Below are 19,228 nucleotides of genomic sequence, written 5' to 3'. Positions count from 1 at the left end.
CAGGGTGAGTGCGCAGGTCTTCTGTGAGAAGGCCACACTACCATTCCAATCTTTGCCTTTGAATCCCTTCCACTATTGTGTACCAAGGAAGTTCTGCCATCTTGACTTTGGTGTAACCAACACTGAGTCCAATGAAACTGTTAAAAGATTATTTTCTAATACTCCTCTCCTTCCCTCCCCACCCCAAAAAACAAACAACAAAAACAGAATCCAGAACCACTGCCCAGCCTTAGTATGTCAACAAATGTAGCCTGCTGAGCACAACTGGACTATCCTTAGAGTCTCTGTCCAAGATCTAATGGAAGCATCTGATTGACAGAACTCAGTCTCATCAGCATGCCATAGTTGCAGGGGGCAAGAGGGAACGTAGACTCCCCTAGGTATTGGCAAAAACCTACACTTAATGATAATACAATATACTAAGTGCAATAGTAAAAGTGTATACAATACACTATGAAATAGACACATAAGAAGGCCTTGCAATTTTTTTTTAACATATTGGTTATTCAATTCCATGTCAATTAATTCCATAATGTTGTAATTGTTGATGTTGTGTTGGGGCTTTTTGTGGGTCGGGACAATATTCTGCCAGCTCTACCTTCAGGTCAGAATGGTTTCCCCAAGAAACCATTCTGGACAATAAGATGCTGGACAATAAGATGCTGGACTCTATGCTTGGTATATGTTTGCAAAGAAAGAATCTTGACTGAATTTGAACTGTAATACTGCAACAAGGTGGAGGAATCCACCGTGGGGGGAGGGTGCTGGGAGGGGTTGGGGGAATCCCAGAGCCTATGAAACTGTGTTATATAACGCAATGTAATTAATGGAAAAAAAAAAAATAAGGCCTTGCAGGATTAGGGTCAAGAACAAAGTGACCAAGCAGATTTAAAGAGAGAAGCCTGCTGGAAGCCATGCAAGCACATTTAACTGGCTAAAATCCCAGAAACCTTATCCTATTACTGAAAGGTGAACTCTGCTGTGACTCAACTTGCAAATCTTGTCTTTGGTTCCCTTTCACTTCTTCATGCCCTCCCAAAGGGGTACAGCAAGCTCCCCTGGGTCCCCAGTCGCCACGATAGCTCTTGTACCCTAAGGAGTTGGTTATACTGCCTTTAACTCTCGGAAAGTCTCAGATGTGGGCAGGTGGTACCTTGGGGTCTCTTCTGTAAATGGCAAGGAAGTGCAGATATACAACAGAGCAAAGAGGAATGCCGTGGGAGGCAAGGGAGCTACACTCAGCTTTTTGTCCCGCTCCTGAAAGAGCTTAGAGAACATTCTAAGGGCTCCCTAGGAGTCTATAAGCCATCAATTCAGTCAATTCTTTAGATTAACTTATTGCAATTAACATCCCAAAAACCTGCAAAAATGTGTTTAAGTGATTTTGCAGCAGATTTTTCCACATCAGTCTTAAGTAACCTCAGGAAATGCTTACCAAATGACTGATACCTAAATCTGATACCAAATGACTAATACTGGCCAGAATTACCATTAGGAAGACAGAACTTTTGAATGGGGGTGGAGGGAAGGTAATACTAATTTGTGGCAAGGTTAACAGAAAGAATAATAAAACCCCTTGTTTGTTTGTTTGTTTGTTTTGATTTATTCTGTCACTTTAATATAGGATTGAAACAGTTAAACAGTATTTGAGATTCCACAAAGAACTGCATGCTTTTGTCATTAAAGACCTTTGTTGAAGACTTTGACCTTTACTTTTTAGAGACTAAAGAAATAAAAGGGTCTGAAGCGTTTTGTCAGCACACAATTATTCCTATCAACCTTCCAGAAGCTTATTTTCCAACTTTTACTCTAAAAGGGAATTCATACTTCCCAGAAGCCCAGGCCACCAAAGGGATCAGAATGCACACATTAGCGTAATTAGTAGTCCCAAGCTTGCTTTAAATGTTTGAAGAACAGCAAACACCAAACAATAGAATACCAAACAGAATGTTCTTGTCTTTATGAAGTAATGATGCCATCAGCTAAAACCAAGATCAAAATTATTTGTACTCAATCACTACTGCTGTAATGCCTTCATTCTTGGTGGTTCTTAATTATCACAGGTTTTAGAAATCAAACACATTTTCAACATTTTACAGTAATCATCACTTTCAAAAACTGCAATCTAAGTCTGCATGTTACGTTAACATATAATATTTTGCCACATATCAACTGTTAACCTCAAATAACAGAATACAAAAAGCTATAGAGGGACAAAACACCACAGAGCTTCTGAGTATTTCCCTTTCCCCAGTTAGCAGGTAGCACTTTTTTTAAAAAGTTAAAGTGATGAAAAATCAGTTTGCATCCAATGCTTGATTTCAACTTTCTACTTCACTTCACCGTCTTCTGGTACCACCATAGCCTAGAATGAGAAATTTATAATAGTGGGTTTTTTTTCCAATACATTAGAATTGCTTATAAAATTACACAATAATACATGTTTATTGTTAGCAAATGAGTAGGGAGGATGAGCTTTTAGGTGGATCAGGGCAGGTAAGACAAACTTGCTGGAAATAGCTCTGAGTCAGGAAATGACACCTGTAGGGCACTAACACCCTACAGCTAACCAGTCTAAGCCAAAAAGGCAGGGAGGCCAATGCTGCAAAAGTCACACTCCATTACCTGACACAACCTCAGGGACAAGCAGGGCAGTGTCACTCGGACCACAGACGTGTGCATGCTCACAGCGTACCGACACACTGCAAGACGACTTGGCTCCTCATCTGAAGAGTCTCGCGACTCCTCCCAAATTTTCTCTTGGGTTCTTTGATAATGTTCTATGATATGAGACTCCTGTCTTTCCTGTTGCTAGTCATGATTTTGTAACATGTTTCCTTTCCATGTTGCATGAGATTCTGTCAGTTACAAGACACCCTAACTAGCCATAATTGTACATAGTCTCCCAATCAAACACTATGCCTCTTTTTCGTCACAAAAGCAAGAGTCTTAACATCATCGTTTAGTTTTGCATCTTTTTAAATATCTATCTCTATAAATAAAATCACTATATTCATATTGTATATATCAAATTTTGTATCTGGCTTTTGCAGATTTGGCAAACCCACCCACAATACTGCAAGAAGATCATACGTCTAGATATGATCTATTAATTACCTATCACCTCTCATTATCTGTTGGTAGTGACAACTGTTTAACATCAAATAGCTATTTTTTAACAACATATTTTATATTTGCTTTTTATAAAATATCCTGTTAGCCACTGCAGTAGACATCATCATATTTTTGACAATTGTTGAAAGCATGGCTCAATAAGGACTCTGAATTTTACTGGATTTTAAAAATTCAGAGTCATATTTAAAAGTTCTGCTTTGGAGTTTAAAGGATCTATCAATCACAGAATGAATACATATGGAACTAATATTTAGGAAGGCTCAAGTTAAAACCTTGGTTAGTGTAGCACTGGGCTCTAAATCAAATCAAACAAATTTGTAAAGAATGTCTGCAAGACTAAGAAACAATGAACCTGAATATTTTCATCTCAATGAATTGTACAGTGACTATTGTTGGTGAGTCTGCCAAATCAAACCATGATTGCTAAATTCATAGTGTATCAATCTGTTAAGTTCTTTAGTTTTAATCGTACCTGACTCCTACATAAAACAGCATTTACTATTTTGGCTCTTACCTGATGCTGTTCTGGTTTTGGTTTCTGCATTCGTGCAAGCGGTATAGGTCCCTGAGCCCCCGTGGGGCGGTGAGTAAGGCCTACTGTTCCAGGAGCCGGAGTACGAAGACGGGTAGGATGGGTAGTACCAGGAGTCTGAGAAGGGCGTGGCTGCTCTTTAGGGACAAAAAGCCGAGTCAGTACTTTCCTTGGGACCACCACCTTTAAACACCTTCCTGTTTTTAAACCATTGGGAACAAGCATCGTTACCAAGGTTGCTTTCCCTGGCTGTTCTGGAGCTACCACGGAACACTGTCTACATTTCAGCTACCGCTAGTTTTACTGCTCTGAAAAAACAAAGAGCAGGAGGGATGAATTCACAGGAAAATAAAACTTAATTACTAGTAACACTCGGGACATTCCAAAATCAGGCCTCAAGCTGGTTTCAGCCCTGATTCTACTGTTCTCTTCCCAGATTAATTAGTCCCTAGATGTATTGTTTCTTGCCTTCTCATTTAAACAAAAACAAAAAATTCTTTTTTGGTTGGGAGCCAGAGAGCCAGAAGCAGATGGCAAACCAAGGTGCTCCGACAAGGAGCCCAACTGACTTTATCCTGCTCTCAAATTTCAAGTAAACACATTTCCCCATCTCCTATATGACGATGACACAGGAGGCAGCATAATGAAATATATACAGTCGAAAGCAAAGCACATGGAGTGCACCCTCCCACCCGCATTGAATCTGATTGAGTGTCCCATCCTATCTTATTTTCCCAAATAAAACGTAGTCAATTTGTAAGCAAAACAAGGAGGCCTCTCAAGAAACGCTAAATTAAAGAGATAAATGAGATTGGTGCAAAGCTTACCTATTGCTGCCGAACAGGTATCCTAGTATTCCTCCAGTTCCCAAGCCAGTCCAGAACCCTGGTCCAGAATTTTCAGATCCTTGCCCTGTGAAAGCACTGCCAAAACCAGAGGCTGCACCGTAGCCAGCATTCTGCGGTCCTAAACATAAAAAAAAAAATGATTTATTATACATCCTCACTTTAACATCACCAGCAAAAACAAGACATTTCAATCATTTTATCTATATCATAGTATTTACTAACTTATGCACAAGTAGTATTTTTAAATGCATTGGTAAAACACTGGTTTCTTGCTAAGAAGCTCATTTCCCACAGGCCTGGAGAAGGAGGCCGTGTCTGGGGCCTGAGGGTGGGGGCATGCTCCTGTCGGTGTACCCTGCTCAAGATGAACTCCTCGGAACTGGACCCACAGTTCAGAGCTATTTCCTTCCTGCTCATTCTAGAACTGGAATGGCTTTTCTCAGGTTTGTGGGAGTTGTTTGTATGAATATTCTCTAGACCCACGCCTCTTGTTGGAAATGCTTCGCAAACACACTTCTACTCTGTGTCCTGCCTTTTCAGTCTCTTGATAAGATCTCTTCAAAGACAAATGTTTTTAATTTAAATGAACTCCAGTTTATCCGTTCTCTAATGGCTTAGTACTTTCCTTGTCCTGTTCAAGAATCTCCGCCTAACCTCAGGTCATGAGCAATAAGTACTCTTCTGTGTTGAGATCTCTAAAACCTAATGAATTAATATTTTGCTCTACTATGACAAGGAAGGCAACCTAAATGCTTACCACCATATCTCATCAAGACCCAATTAATTCACAATTTAATCAGGCACCCTTAAAAAAACTGGTGATGATAGTCATGGAAACAGAAGTCGTCAAAAGCAAAACGTTAAGAAAACAAGTCTGCTTTGGTTTCCTCACACAAACATCTTCTAAGTCAAAAACAGGCACAGGACACAGCAGCTCCTCCCTCCTATCCACGGTGTTGCTCTCAAGGAGGGGACACCCACCTGTGAACTCGGACTTGAAGCCCGGCGGGGCAGGTCCTGCCGAGTTGGTGAATCGCTGCGATCGGCTGGAGTACGTTGGATACTCAGAATAAGGCGGAGGAGGGCACTGACCGTCACTGAGGAACAACTTGTAGACCACGAAGGCGATTGCCAGCAGCACCACGACGGTGATCAGCCCGCCCGTGCCGCGGGAATCTGCCGAGTACCACTTGTGGTAGTAATCGGAGAAGGAAGAGCCTTGGTGTCTCCCAGACTCTTTCAACTTCTTCAGGCCCAGTTCCGTATAATCTAAGTTATACTCCAGGCCACAGGAACCTCTTAGTACATACTGGTCTTCAGAAGACTCGTAACCTTCACAGCTCACCACGGTTTTTCCAAACTTATAAGCAACATCTAAATCAGTCTTGCATTCCCACTGGGAAGAAAAAGCAGAAATAAGTTACTAAAACCAAAAGATTTTTTCCATTTAATATGTATTACTCACACTACATGTCTGTCATAAAAGCACAGAACGGAGCCTGGAAGGGACCACATTCCCCGTGATGTGCATTTCTGTGTTGGTAAAAGGAAAACTAGGGGCTTCAAGCGTAAGCTGGGTGGCAGATACGCAGTGTCCACTGTAGTCCCATCGTTTATTCCTCACCTGTTCTATCTATTCTTCTATATATTACATGGTCCATAAGCAAATGCTCAAAATACTGATTTTTTTTTTGTCAATGTGGTTCAAGATGCTTTCTTTTAAAATAGGTAATTTTTAGGGGGGTCAGCATGGAAGCTCTACCTGTAAGAGCTGACATCTCATATAAGCACTGGTTCTAATCCCGGCAGCCCCACTTCTCACCCAGCTCCCTGCCTGTGGCCCGGGAAAGCAGTAGAGGATGGCCCAAAGCCTTGGGACCCTGCACCCGTGTGGGAGACCCAGAAGAAGTTTCTGGCTCCTGGTTTCAGATCAGTTCAGCTCCAGTTGATGCAGCCATTTGCAGAGTGAACAAGCAAATGGAAGATCTTTCTTTGTCTCTCCTTCTCTCTGTAAATTTACCTTTCTGATAAAAAAAAGCTAGATAATTTTTAAAGATGTTATGGCTCAAAATTCAGCAACATATTGACGATCTGGTAGCTGCATTTAATACCAGAGATACAGTATTCTCTAAGGGAGAAAAAAAACTTGCCAAATGTTATAAAAGCATGGACTAACTTCCCAGGGTCCAACCTATGTAATTATCTAAGGTTTTTTTTTATAAGAACATTTAGAAAAATTTAAAAAGAATCCAAGAATTATGATTCCTTGTAACAAAATGGGAAAATATGATGGGGGTGGGAGTTTGAGGGGGAATCCCAGCCTATAAAAAAATGTACCATATAATTCAAAATTCAAAATAAAATTTTTTTTAAGATTTATTTTTTTATTGGAAAGGCGGATATACAGAGAGGAGGAGAGACAGAGAGGAAGATCTTCCGTCCAATGATTCACTCCCCAAGTGAGCACAACGGCCGATGCTATGCCGATCTGAAGCCAGGAGCTTCTTCCGGGTCTCCCACGCGGGTGCAGGGTCCCAAAGCCTTGGGCTGTCCTCAACTGCTTTCCCAGGCCACAGGCAGGAAGCTGGATGTGAAGCGGGGCCACCGGGATTAGAACTGGCGCCCATATGGGATCCCGGGCGTGCAAGGTGAGGACCTTAACCACTGCACCATCGCGCCGGGCCCTCAAAATAAAAAATAAAAAAAAAAAAAGAAGAATCCATGTTGGCACCAAAGTTTCCACCCTAAAAAGAAAAAAAGCCCAGAGGGCCAGTATTGTGGACTGCAAAGCCAGTATCCCACATGGACACCTGTTCAAGTTACAGCTGCTCCACTGATTCAGTTGCCTGCTCAAGTGCCTGGGAAAGCAGCAAAAAGTGGCCCAAGTCCTTAGGCCCCTGCGACCAATTAAGAGACTCTGAAGAAGCTCCTGGCTCCTGGCTTCAGTCAAGCCCAGCTCCAGCTGTTGTGGACATTTTGGGAGCAAACCAAAGATCTCTCTCTTCCTGTCTCTCTCCTGCTCTGTAACTCTGCCTTTTAAATAAATGAATGGATAAAACTTTAAAACAGATAGTCTGTTTCTTTTTTATTGCAGCTTTATTGAGATACACTCACATACCAAACAATTTTCCCGTTTCAACAGTTTTAATCCATTCATGGAGTTGCACAACTGTCACCGCAATCAGCTTTAGAACATTTCACCAATACCATCATTTCATTATCAGCAGCCACTGTTCCTTCACTCTACTCCAATTCCCCCAGTCCTGCTGTCACCATACTTCCTGCCTGCATGAATCTTCTATCATAGAATCATACAACACGTTGTCCTTTGGAACTGGCTCCCTATTCTCGTGCTTGTTTTCCAAGTTTCATCCGTGTTAGAGCTTGAACCAGTCCATCACTCTGTTTTATGATGTAACATATCACATTGTATGGATATGTTTTCTAAATTATCATTCATAAGTAACTGACATTTGGGCCATTTTTACTTTTTGGGCTACTGTGAATAATTCTTCTAGAAGTTTCTGTGTTCAGGTGTTTGTATGGCAGTGTTTTCCGTTCTCTGGGGTATACACACACGTAGGACTGGACTCACCCCAGCATATAGCAACATCATGTTTACCATCTTGAGGAAATGCCAGACAGCTTTCCAAATCAGCTGCACCATTTTATACTACCAGCAACATGGTATCAGAATTCCAACTTTTTCACATCCTGGCTAACACCTGTTATCTTTTTTTATCACAGCCATCGTACTGGGTGTGAAGGGGCATCTTATTGTGGGTTTGACTTTTATTTCTATGATGTCTAATGATGATGAATATTTTCCTCTGTGAATTTGTCTGGTTATACGTATATCTCCTTTAGAGAAGTGTCTGTTCAGACACTTTGTCCACTTTTACTTTGATTACCTTCTGAAAGAGTTGTAATACTTTATATATTCTAGATGCAAGCTTCTTCTCATGCTGTGGGTTATGTTCACTTTCTTGATGCATGTCCTGAGAAGTTTTCCATTGGAAAAATATGCAATTTTTCTATTTCTGTGGTTGTCTTTACTGCACTATTTTATTTCCTTAAATGCATTTATCTGGAAGAATAGCCATAAGCTCGCTGATTCTAAATAAAACAAGCTACATGTATATATCACTATTTCTTATTGACTGCCAACTCCTTAACAGTATATGTTAAAAGCAGCTTCTTAGTACTACATATTATCACTGTTGTTTTACTTGGAAGGCAGAGATAGAGGGAGTGGTCCTATCTGCTGGTTCACTCCTGCGGTCCTGCCCAGCCACAGCCAGGCTGAGGCCAGAGGCACAAGCCAGGAGGCAGGAGGCAGGGCAGGTCTCCCTTGGGGTGACACGAAGGCAGTTACGTGACCCATCAGTGCTGCCTCCCCGAGTCTGCAAGGGACTGGCAGCTGCAGCGAGGGGTCAGAGCAAGGAAGCAAACCCAGCACTCTGATGTGGGGACAGGAGTATCTTAACCACCAGGCTGTACCTGCATTTAAAAATAAAACTCAGAACTGGAAGAGGCTCCCTCCTGCTACGAATCATAACTCAACATACAACAGGCTCTACACTTCTGAGCTCACGCTGTTCCCTCTCTCTCCACCTCTAGAAATCTCACCATTTCCTAACGCAGCACAAACTCCTCCTGCAAGTCTCCCAATTCCTTCAAATAGACAGGACTTTACAACACTGTGGAATCAACATGTAATCTGAGTGTTTGTCCTACTAGAAATAGTTTTTTAATTCCATATTATTCAGCTTGTATCCTATACATTTAATACATGCTTAGTGGATGACACCACTACTAGTGTGCCATTAGTTTTTATCCAACAACACTAAAGTAATTTAAAGCAGGAGTCAGACATCTGCTTTAGTCTGTAGATTCTACAATTTAACTTAGCAACACTAGGAACATGCTGTGATGCTGATTATCACCCAATAAGGCTGAACTCCTCGCTGAACTGCACAGACCACGTATGTGGTCTTCCCAAACCAGAACATCATCCCGATGGATGCAGAAATCAACACAAGCTTCTTGCCTAACGATCACTGCCTTCAAGTCCTTTCTGAAAGCAGACAGAATACAAAGTAAAAATACCCAAGTAGTGATTTAAAATAAACTTATTTGATAAAATCTATTATGTCTCTAATGTTTATTAAACTTCAGAACTTCCAGAAAGTGTTCTACCTCTGTGTACAAAATACCAGCACTGGGCCTGGAGCAATGGCTCAATTAACTGATATTGCCCTTGCATGTGCAGGGATCTCATACAGGCGCCAATTTGTGTCTCTGCTGCTCCAATTCCCATCCATCTCCCTGCTGGTGGCCTGGCAAAGCAGTAGAGAATGGCCTAAATCCTTGGGACCCCGCACTCATGTGGGAGACCTGGAAGAGGTTCTTGGCTTTGGATCGGCTCAGTTCCAACCATGGTGACTATTTGGGAAATGAATTAGTGGAATGAAAATCTTTCATCTCGCCTTCTCTCTGTAAATCTGCCTTTGCAATAAAAATAAATCTTAAGAAAAAAAAAATGCCGTGTTCCACAAGCAATAAAGCCCACTGACACACTCCCACTCAGCAGCCATCCTGAGTTCTAAAACAACTGCAGAGCCAAGTGCTTGGAGCTTAGTAGGGAATACATGCACCTCACCACACCCCCGTTTATAGTCTGATTCCTCAGCATCTTACCTGTACATCTTTAGAAAGGTGTTTGGGTTTTTTTGTTTGTTTTTTTGAGGAATGACAAGCAAGTGATCTCCCAACCCTCCCTTCAAATGTAGGAAATAAATTTTTACAACTTACTAACATCTTAGAGGAAGTCTTGGTATGAAAATCACAATGAATATTTATTCCCATGCTTTACAACCAGTTCATTCACTATGGAGGAAGATTTCCCATAGGAAAAGTGACCAATTTATTTCTTTACTTTAGGTTGACTGAAGATTTTCCAAAAAAGGACTGAATAATGCCCCAGTAAACAGTGAATTGAGTACCAATGCCATTTAGCAGGTCCCCAATGCCGTGACATTACCTGCACATCATAACCATCCCAGCCTTTGTTCTGACACTGTATGACTTTGGGGGTGTATGAGTCGCAGCCGGCCGTGCCTCCCACACATTTCAGCTGGGGGATGGGATCCAGCCTGCGAGAGGTGGTGTAGCGGTCATAGTGGAGAGTAAGGGCTTTGACGTCACGCAGCAATATTCTGTCTGGAACAGGAAGAACACACAGCCAAGATCCCATCAGAGATGCTCATCCCAACAAAACTCACAACACACTCACCATAAATCCTTTTGGAAGTATCCTTTGGAAGGTGACTAAGACACGAGGACTCGGTGTCTCAAAGCCATCCCAACAACATTGAGGTTTCTGTAGAAATTTGACATGATCAAACCTTCAACATCTCTTTGTTTCAAGTTGAATGCTTCTATAACCCAAGATCTACATGGCTGTTCCCAAACCAGAAAAACAAAAAAAGTTCAATGACTTGAGAATTGTACTACTGTGTACTGTAATGGCAAAATGTATACAAACATATTGTTGAAGTACAATTTAACGATTTAACCATCCATCAAAAGGTGAATAAATTAAAAATTCTAATCTATCCTTACAGTAAATCCCTCAGTAGGCTCCCCACAGGGGCTAGCACTGTAACACAGCAGGTCCAGCCCTGCCTACAATGCTGGCAGCCCTTACAGGTGACAGTTCATGTCCTCGCTGTTCCACTTCCCATTTAGCTCCCTGTTAACGGCCTGGGGAAAGCAGCAGCAGACCGGACAAATGCTTGGGTCCCTGTCACACACGTGGGACACCCAGACAAAGCTCCCACTCCTGGCTTCGACCTGGCCATTGTGGCCATCTGGTAAGTGAAGCAACAGATAGAAGATACCCTTCTCACTCTCTCTCCAATTTTCAAATACATTAAAAAAAAAATCTTTTTAAAATTAGAACTCATGTATTAAACTAGATAAAGTGATAAAACACCGGAAGCAAATATAAGTTGTAGAATATGTTTAATGACGGATTTATATTCATCCTGGAAAAAAACCAAAGCAGTACTGTATGCTATTAGTGTGTACACACACATGTAACAGTGGATACTGTTAATGTGTACATACGTATGTAACATGGTATGACAACATACACACAAATGACGACACATCTAATTCATATAATAACTTCGGAGGACAGAAAGAGCAGTCTAGTCCTAATGTCTCCTGGGCCATGGTGAAATGAAATGGTTTAATAAAACCGGGTGCCATGTACACATGTACCCAGTTTTCATTGTATACTTCTGTATGATATTAATGTTTTGAATTTTTCACAATTTTTTTAAAAGATTTATTTTATTTTATTGAAGGGTAGAGCTATGGGGTGGGGGGGAGGAATGAGAGGGGGAAAAGAGAGAGAGATCTTCCACCTGCTGATGCACTCTTCTTCCTGGCTGCCCGTACAGGTGCAGGGGCCCAAGCACCGGGGCCATCTTCTACTGCTCTCCTGGGTTTATCAGCAGGGAGCTGGATGGGAAGTGCAGCAGCCACTACTTGAACTGCTTGCCTGGACAGGATGCTGGCAGCTTACCCTGTTACACCACAGTGTTAACAAAAGCTTTCACAATTTTAAAAAAGAAAAATATTTATAAAATATTTCTAAAATTAAAAATCACAGACCAAGAAGTGTAAAACTAAAAGCTCAGAACAGTGAAATTATGAGCTTCCAAATGACACTGACACATAACGCTCCCCTGTGCATCACTCTGGGATGAGGCAGTGTTGGCCCTCACAGGAAGCTGGGGCGGAGACAGCAAACCCCAGACAGCAGCTCTTATCTGTTTCCTTCTGTCTTCCTGTCTCTCACATTCAAATTTGAAGAAAACAAAGCAGCCACCGCCCAAGTGATTTTCTTCACTCTGAATGCTTTCTGTTTCTCCTTCTCTGTCATTCTGCCCTTCAAATAAGCCCATCACCTTTTTCAATAGCCTTTTTCTTTTCACTTTCAAAAATTCTAAGATTTTTCTCTTTACTTTTCCTCATCTGTATTCATGTTCTCTTTTTACCTAGTTCATTTATATTCAACTTATATTCAACAATAGAAAACCTGGGCCTAGTGCAATAGCGTAGATTAAAGTTCTTGTTTTGCATGAGCAGGGATCCCATATGGTTGCCAGTTCTAATCCCAGTGGCCCCGCTTCCCATCCAGCTCCCTACTTGTGGCCTGGGACAGCATTTGAGGATGGCCCAAAGCCTTGGGACCCTGCACTCATGTGGGGAACCCAGAAGAGACTCCTGGATCTTGGCTTTGGATTGGCTCAGCTCCAGCCATTGCGCTCACTTGGGGAGTGAACCATCGGACGGAAGATCTTCCTCTCTGTCTCTTCTCCTTTCTGTATATATCCTCCTTTCCAAAAAAAATAAATAAATCTTTATAAAAAAAAAAGGAAAAACAATAGAAAACCTGTAGTTTGCAAATATTCTGTGCTCCCACAGATTTTAATTTTTAGAAAAACCTAATGTTCGTAAGAATATTTTAGTTGGAAAAGTTTTGAAATTCCAGTCTTGCTTTGGGATGTGAATTCCGCCTTTACCATCAGGCCTGCCTCTCCCTGTATATTCTACTGAGCCACCTTTTGTCAGTGATGTTTCATATACTTTTGAAATGTGAAGGTCACTTGAAGGCATTTGAGTCTGCCAGTCTAATTCTTAATGTATTTTTGGCGCACAATTGGTGAGAACATTATGTTTCTTAGCTTTTACTTTCAAATTAAATTATGTAAAATCTGTATTTTCATATTCTTTTAGGTTGTTTTCTAGTTATACTGCATTTTGGATCAGAGAATGTGGCCTGTACATCTTGGTGGAATGTATTACATTGTCTTTTGATCTGCCACATTTTAGGGCAGCTTTATATCTGTTAATATGAAAAAATGTCCATGATATATGCTTCAGTAACAATGTCAGAGGAGTAACACATACTGAAGGAGTCAGATTTTGAGAGAATGAACAAAATTCAGATAACTTTAAGTTTAGATTTCTGGATGAAAAAAAAAAAACAAGGATGAGGAGACTCAGTGTTCTTTTAGATTATCACAGACACATGAACCAAAACCTAGGGCCAGCACCACGGCGGGGCACACTAAGCCTCCGCCTGTGTGTCAGCATCCCATATGAGCGCCGGTTCAAATCCGAGCTGCTCTCATTCCAATCAGGCTCCCTGCTAATGGCCTGGAAAAGCAGCAGAGGATGGTCCAAGTCTTAAAGTCTCTAGACCCCTGTACCTCTCTGGGAGATCTGGAAGAAGATCCTGGCGCCTGGCTTCAGATCAGCTCAACTATAGCCATTGCAGTCCTTTAGGGAGTGAACCAGTGGGATAGAAGATCTCCGTCTCTCTCCCTCTCCTACTGCAACTCTGTCTTTCCAATATAAACTTAATATTTTTTAAAGATGTATTTTTATTAGAAAAGCAAATTTTATACAGAGAAAGAAGGAGAGACAGAGATTTTCCACCTGCTGGTTCAATGTCAAAATGGCTGCAATGGCCAGGGCTGAGCTGATCCAAAGCCAGAAGTCAGGAGCCTCCTCCAGGTCTCCCACCTGGCTGCAGAGTCCCAAGGCCTCGGGCCATTCTCTGCTGCTCTCCCAGGCCATCAGCAGAGAGCAGGACGGGAGTGGGGCAGCCAGAACATGAACCGGCACCTATTTGGAATACTGGTGCTTGCAGGTGGAGGATTAGCCAGTTGAGCCATCACACTGGCCCCTAAATAAATATTCTTAAAAAGATAAAACCAAACTCTCAGACCAGATTCTCCCACACTCTTCCAAATCTCAGAAAGTGGTCCTAATTTCATGTTTCTCAAGACAAACAGCTTGGGAGTCTTCTTCCTTCCCCTGCCTGCCTCTAATGCAGCCAAGTATCATGTCAGATCCACCTCCAGAACCGCTGAGACAGGCATGAATGCAAAGCCCCCGGCCACAGCGCTTCCCTGGTCACCCGTCTCCCCCCTTCTCCCTAAGCCCCCTGCTTCCCATCAGCTTGTTTTCCAGAAAGCAGTCCCTGTGAGTCTTCAGGAATACCAGTCAAGGCAGTCACCTACTCTTCTTCATCCTTCAGGTGTCTGATTCAACATCATCTTAGAGCGACCTCTTTCCAGACCAAAGTGCATATCCGAGGTCCCCACTCCTGCCTGAACACCCTGTCTCGCCATGAATGGCATTTTTCACAGTACAGGTGCCACGCGCAGGTTCATGCTCTTTTCTTTCAGCTCCAAAGACACACACACGCCTTTGAGGTGAACCACTCTGTGGTGTTTCAATGACATCCCAACACCTGCAAGAATGCTGCAAATACAAGACTGTGCTCAATGTGCAACTTCGAAAATGCCTTAGCATTTGGGAAAATGCTCAATTTTCCCAAATTGCTGCTCTATGTTGGCTAACACCAAAGCTAAGACATTCAAAGTCAAGCCAAAGATAAAACAGGGAGCATGTGCTGGCTTTACTGAAGGACTTGGGAAAAGCTACCCCCATCAAGTCCCTACCTACAGCAAAGTTAAGGGGAAATTTAAAAACGTATCAAAATCAAGTTTACTCTGCAAATTATGTTTGTGCTTTTTGTTGCAAAACAGTTTTACTGCATTCATGTATTATTCCATTAGCAAGTAGTTCACTATTAATTTGAATTTCATACTTTTAAAAAACACAGTTATCTTAACCTTTAATCTGAAAACTTCCTTTTTTTGTTTGTCGTTTAAGAATTGATTCAACAAAGGGTTGGTGCTGTTTAACAGTACATAAATCTTCCACCTGCAGTGCCAACATCCCATACAGGCACCAGTTCAAGCCCTATACTGGTTGCTCTACTTTGAATCCAGCTCCCTGTTAATATTTCTGCAGAAATAGCAGACGGCCCAAGTGCTTTGTCCCCAACACGTACATGGGAGTCCTTGAAGGAACTCCTGGCTCCTGGCTTCACACAGCCCCAGCTCCAGTCATTGCAAGTGTTTGGGGAGTAAGCCAGCAGATGGAAGATTCATTTTCTCTCTCTCTCTCTAACTCTGCCTTCTAGATAAATAAATAAATTTTAAAAGAAAAAAGGATTGTAGAGCCAACAAACTAATGTTTTACTCCAGGTTTTAAATTATAATTCTGTTTGAGCTGCCATGTATATACTACCTTCAAGGAAAACGCATATTTAAACCTAACACTACTTTTTGTGTAGTCATAATAAAACACCCACATGGGGACCCATACTGTGGATCAGCACAGTAAGCCATGGCCCTGCAATGTTGGCATCCCATGTGGGTTACTGGTTCGGGTCCCAGATGCTCCATTTCCAAGCCAGAACCCTATTACTGCAGCCATTTAAGGGGTGAACCAGATCTCCGCCTCCTTGCTGTCTCTGTAACCCTTTTTTTAAGAAGGGCTTTAAAAAAACCTTCCACATCAAATCAGTTCCTCAGAGTGTTTGCAAGCAGCAGCTTCTCTCTCATTTCCACATATGGCAATACAACAGGCTCAGGAAGGAGCAAGCCTGTCACTTACACTCAAACATGCAGACACTGCTAGTCATCCCATCATAAAAGGAACACTGCTATGCTTTCCATATCTCATCATCCTTATTCCTTGCACTGAACTTGACGTTTCAACTAGTGAATTGATAAAGCCATTTTTTTCATGCTTTCACAACATACAAGAGTACTTCAAAAAGTTTGTGGAAAATGTAATTTCAAGTTCATTTTGGTGTAAGACAATTTGGAAATCTATGCATTTCAAGGGCTCCAACACTTCAAGAAAAATGCACATTAAAAAATATATACAAGGTTTTCAAAAGTATTTTTACACCAAGACAAGCCCATCACAGACTTCCATTCGAGGTCTCTTCGTGTTGCTATAAGAGAACCTCTTCCTTAGAAATCCTCTCCTTCACCATCGCAAGAAAAGTAGCAAGATTAATAAGTTGTACACTGTGTACTATGAATAATAAGGAAGGGGAAACATTGGTAAAACGCAGGGTACTTTACTGCAAAAGTTCTGCTCACAAACATGGTGCCAGCTGTGCCTGGGCTAACGCGTCCAGCAGCTTTGCAGCACTGTCCACCAAGGGTGACTCAAAGTGCTGGCGGCACGGCAACTGCCAGCCATAGCAACAGGCAGTCATGATGACATCAGACGGCCGTGACAACAAACCGACACAAGCAGGTGAGAAACGGGCTCCCTGAGGAGGTGAAGCCATTACTCCCCAACAACAACAACAAAAAAGACAAAATCCGGGAGCCCCACAAAAGGGGGTGTCCAGAAGAGCAGCCCCACCCCTTGCGTCCGCAAAGTCAGGAGGCCACCGATGAACAGCAGATAGGGCAGGAATGAGGAATTCGGGCTCAGGAAGAGATAAGAAGACTCGGACGCCCGGGGGGACCCCCAGCGCCTCGGGGTGCCTCCCGACTCCGACTGCACTTACCAGGGTCGTTCCAGGACAGCACCGGGCAGGAAACCTGCAGGACCAACAGCAGGCCCAGGAGCGGGCAGCGCCGGGCCGCGGCCATGGCGTTCGGGGGAAGCCGGGTGTGATGGCGCTGGCGGCTGCCCGAGCCTACTGCCCGGCACCCAACGACAGCACTGGGCGCCGCTGCGCAGCCACGGCCGGAGTTCCGGCGGCGCAAAGCGGCCGTTGGCCCCGCAGACGCGCAGCCCTGCGGAGGAGGTCCGTGCGCCACTCCTGCGTCACTGCCGCTGCGGCTCGTGGGGGGCCCTGAGTGGCCGCTGCTGGCCCCGCCCCTGGACACGCGCGGCCGGGGGCGGGGCCGCCTCCTGGTTGTGTCTGCTGTCTGGAAGGTTCGGGTTGCAGGTGCTGCTGCTGCTTCTGCAGCAGAGATGGCAGGTCTTTTCAAAACCTCAGGAGCATTTCCAAAGGAAATGTGCATCCTTGAGCGCCCAGCACGTTGTTAGTGTTCTGTTCCTGTTTGCTACATACAGCGCGCGGGAACATGGAAATGCATTGTCTGGTCGCATTATTTCCTTACATGTAAGAGCCAAAGGAATGTATAAAAATGTCAGGAAAAAAAAACACTCGTTTTGCGTGAACAAAGAAGCAGCCAGACACAACACAACTGTTGCAGTGTCAAAGTCTGACAGACCTGGATTTCTTTCTTGCCTTCACGCTGCTGGGATGTCCTCAATGCTTCGTTTGCACCGGGCATTGTTACAGGCGTGCAGAATACAGAGACCCTGTGCTGGTGGAATTTGGGTTCAAATAGGATAAGGCAAGTAACACAGACATCAACATTAAAAGCATTAAAAGACTACTGGTGCATTGGTGAAAATAAAACCATGTCATACAACTGAGACTGGGAGATAACTTCAAGAGGGGCCTTACTGACGAAGTAATTTTATCTGTTTAAGATTTGTTTATTTGAAAGGCAGAGTTACAGAAAGAGAGGGAGAGACAGAGATAGATATCTTCAATCTGCTCCTTCACACCCCAAATTGCCCCAACAGCAGAGCTGGGCTTGTCCCAAACCAGCAGCCAGGAACTTCTTCCCGGTAGCCCTCGTGCGTGCAGGAGCCCAAGCATCCTCTGCTGCTTTCCCAGACACATGACTTGGGGGTGCTTGCTCAACTTTCAGATGTCTGGGTTCCATCCACAGAATTTCTAATTCAAAAAGTTGGGAGGAAAACCTGGGCATTTGGTTTTAGAGAGATAGTCCTCGAAACACAGCGCCTAAAAACAGTGTCGTTCGGGTTTAGAGGCACTGTTCCTTAGGTAACATCTGCAGATGAAAACAGCCCTTCCAGCATTTTCATGGGAGACGCACTGTGAATCTCATGGGAGAGCTAAAGGTGCGCCATCTCCTAGGATTTGGTGACCATGGAAGCCAAAGAATATATGAGGACACTTCTGAAAGCCCACAGTAAAGGGAAATAAATAAGTTTATTCTAGTACCTTAAAAAAAATCAGAATCCATACACAAGTTTATAGAAAAGCTAAATTTTGAAAAAACCCTGCATTGATTTAAAAATCATCCATGCTGAAACATACCTGCTTTCCCAGATGGAATAGCATAGAGTGAAATAAGAGAGGATGCTGTGGTGACATTTGGGATACAATCATTCATTTCTCCAGGAATCTTACCTACTCCATTCATGACAGCTAGGGAGGGCATGCATGGATCGGCTTCAGTGGTCTGGAGAAGAGAGCTGGAAGCCCACAGATCCTGTCCAGAGGATCGCACAATCCCAGGGTATATGTTGTACCTTGATTTTTTGCTTCCATCGTCCTATGCGGAAACTCTGTTTTCCTGGCTCAGGAAGATGATAGAACTTTTTGCACACAGGGTCCCAAGGCTTTGGGCCGTCCTTGACTGCTTTCCCAGGCCACAGGCAGGGAGCTGGATGGGAAGCGGGGAGTCACTGGGATTAGAACCAGCACCCATATGGGATTCTGGCATGTGCAAGGTGGGGACTTTAGTCACTAGACTACCATGCCGAGCCCAGAGGGTTGGTCTTCTAGGGTGAGTAAATGATGCAAAGGTAAATATATGGGAAAAACTAATGAAGGGTCATAGTTATTTTTAGTAATGCTTATGTGGACTCAAACAGTACTACTTCATTCACCAATGGAAAAATATTAATTACAAAACTAAAAGTTGTGGGCCTGGCACAGCAGACTAGCAGCTAAAGTCCTCATCTTGAATACACTGGGATCCTA

General features: G+C 43.1%; 1 protein-coding gene across 1 annotated transcript; it reads right to left on the bottom strand.

Moving 5' to 3' along the window:
- Positions 1-1,587: 1,587 nt before the first annotated feature.
- Positions 1,588-17,237, bottom strand: SARAF (store-operated calcium entry associated regulatory factor). Its single transcript, XM_040994233.1, has 6 exons — positions 16,982-17,237; positions 10,559-10,737; positions 5,497-5,911; positions 4,495-4,633; positions 3,650-3,804; positions 1,588-2,365 (listed from the first exon to the last, which is right to left on the bottom strand). Exons 1-6 carry the CDS (start codon positions 17,064-17,066, stop codon positions 2,340-2,342), a joined length of 999 nt encoding a protein of 332 aa, XP_040850167.1. The 5' UTR covers positions 17,067-17,237; the 3' UTR covers positions 1,588-2,339.
- Between the last annotated feature and the right edge of the window lie 1,991 nt (positions 17,238-19,228).

This window comes from Ochotona curzoniae, unplaced genomic scaffold, assembly GCF_017591425.1.
Source record: "Ochotona curzoniae isolate NIBS_2020 unplaced genomic scaffold, NIBS_Ocur_1.0 contig_899, whole genome shotgun sequence".
Taxonomy (NCBI): domain Eukaryota; kingdom Metazoa; phylum Chordata; class Mammalia; order Lagomorpha; family Ochotonidae; genus Ochotona; species Ochotona curzoniae.
This window is presented reverse-complemented; position numbering and strand designations above follow the sequence as displayed.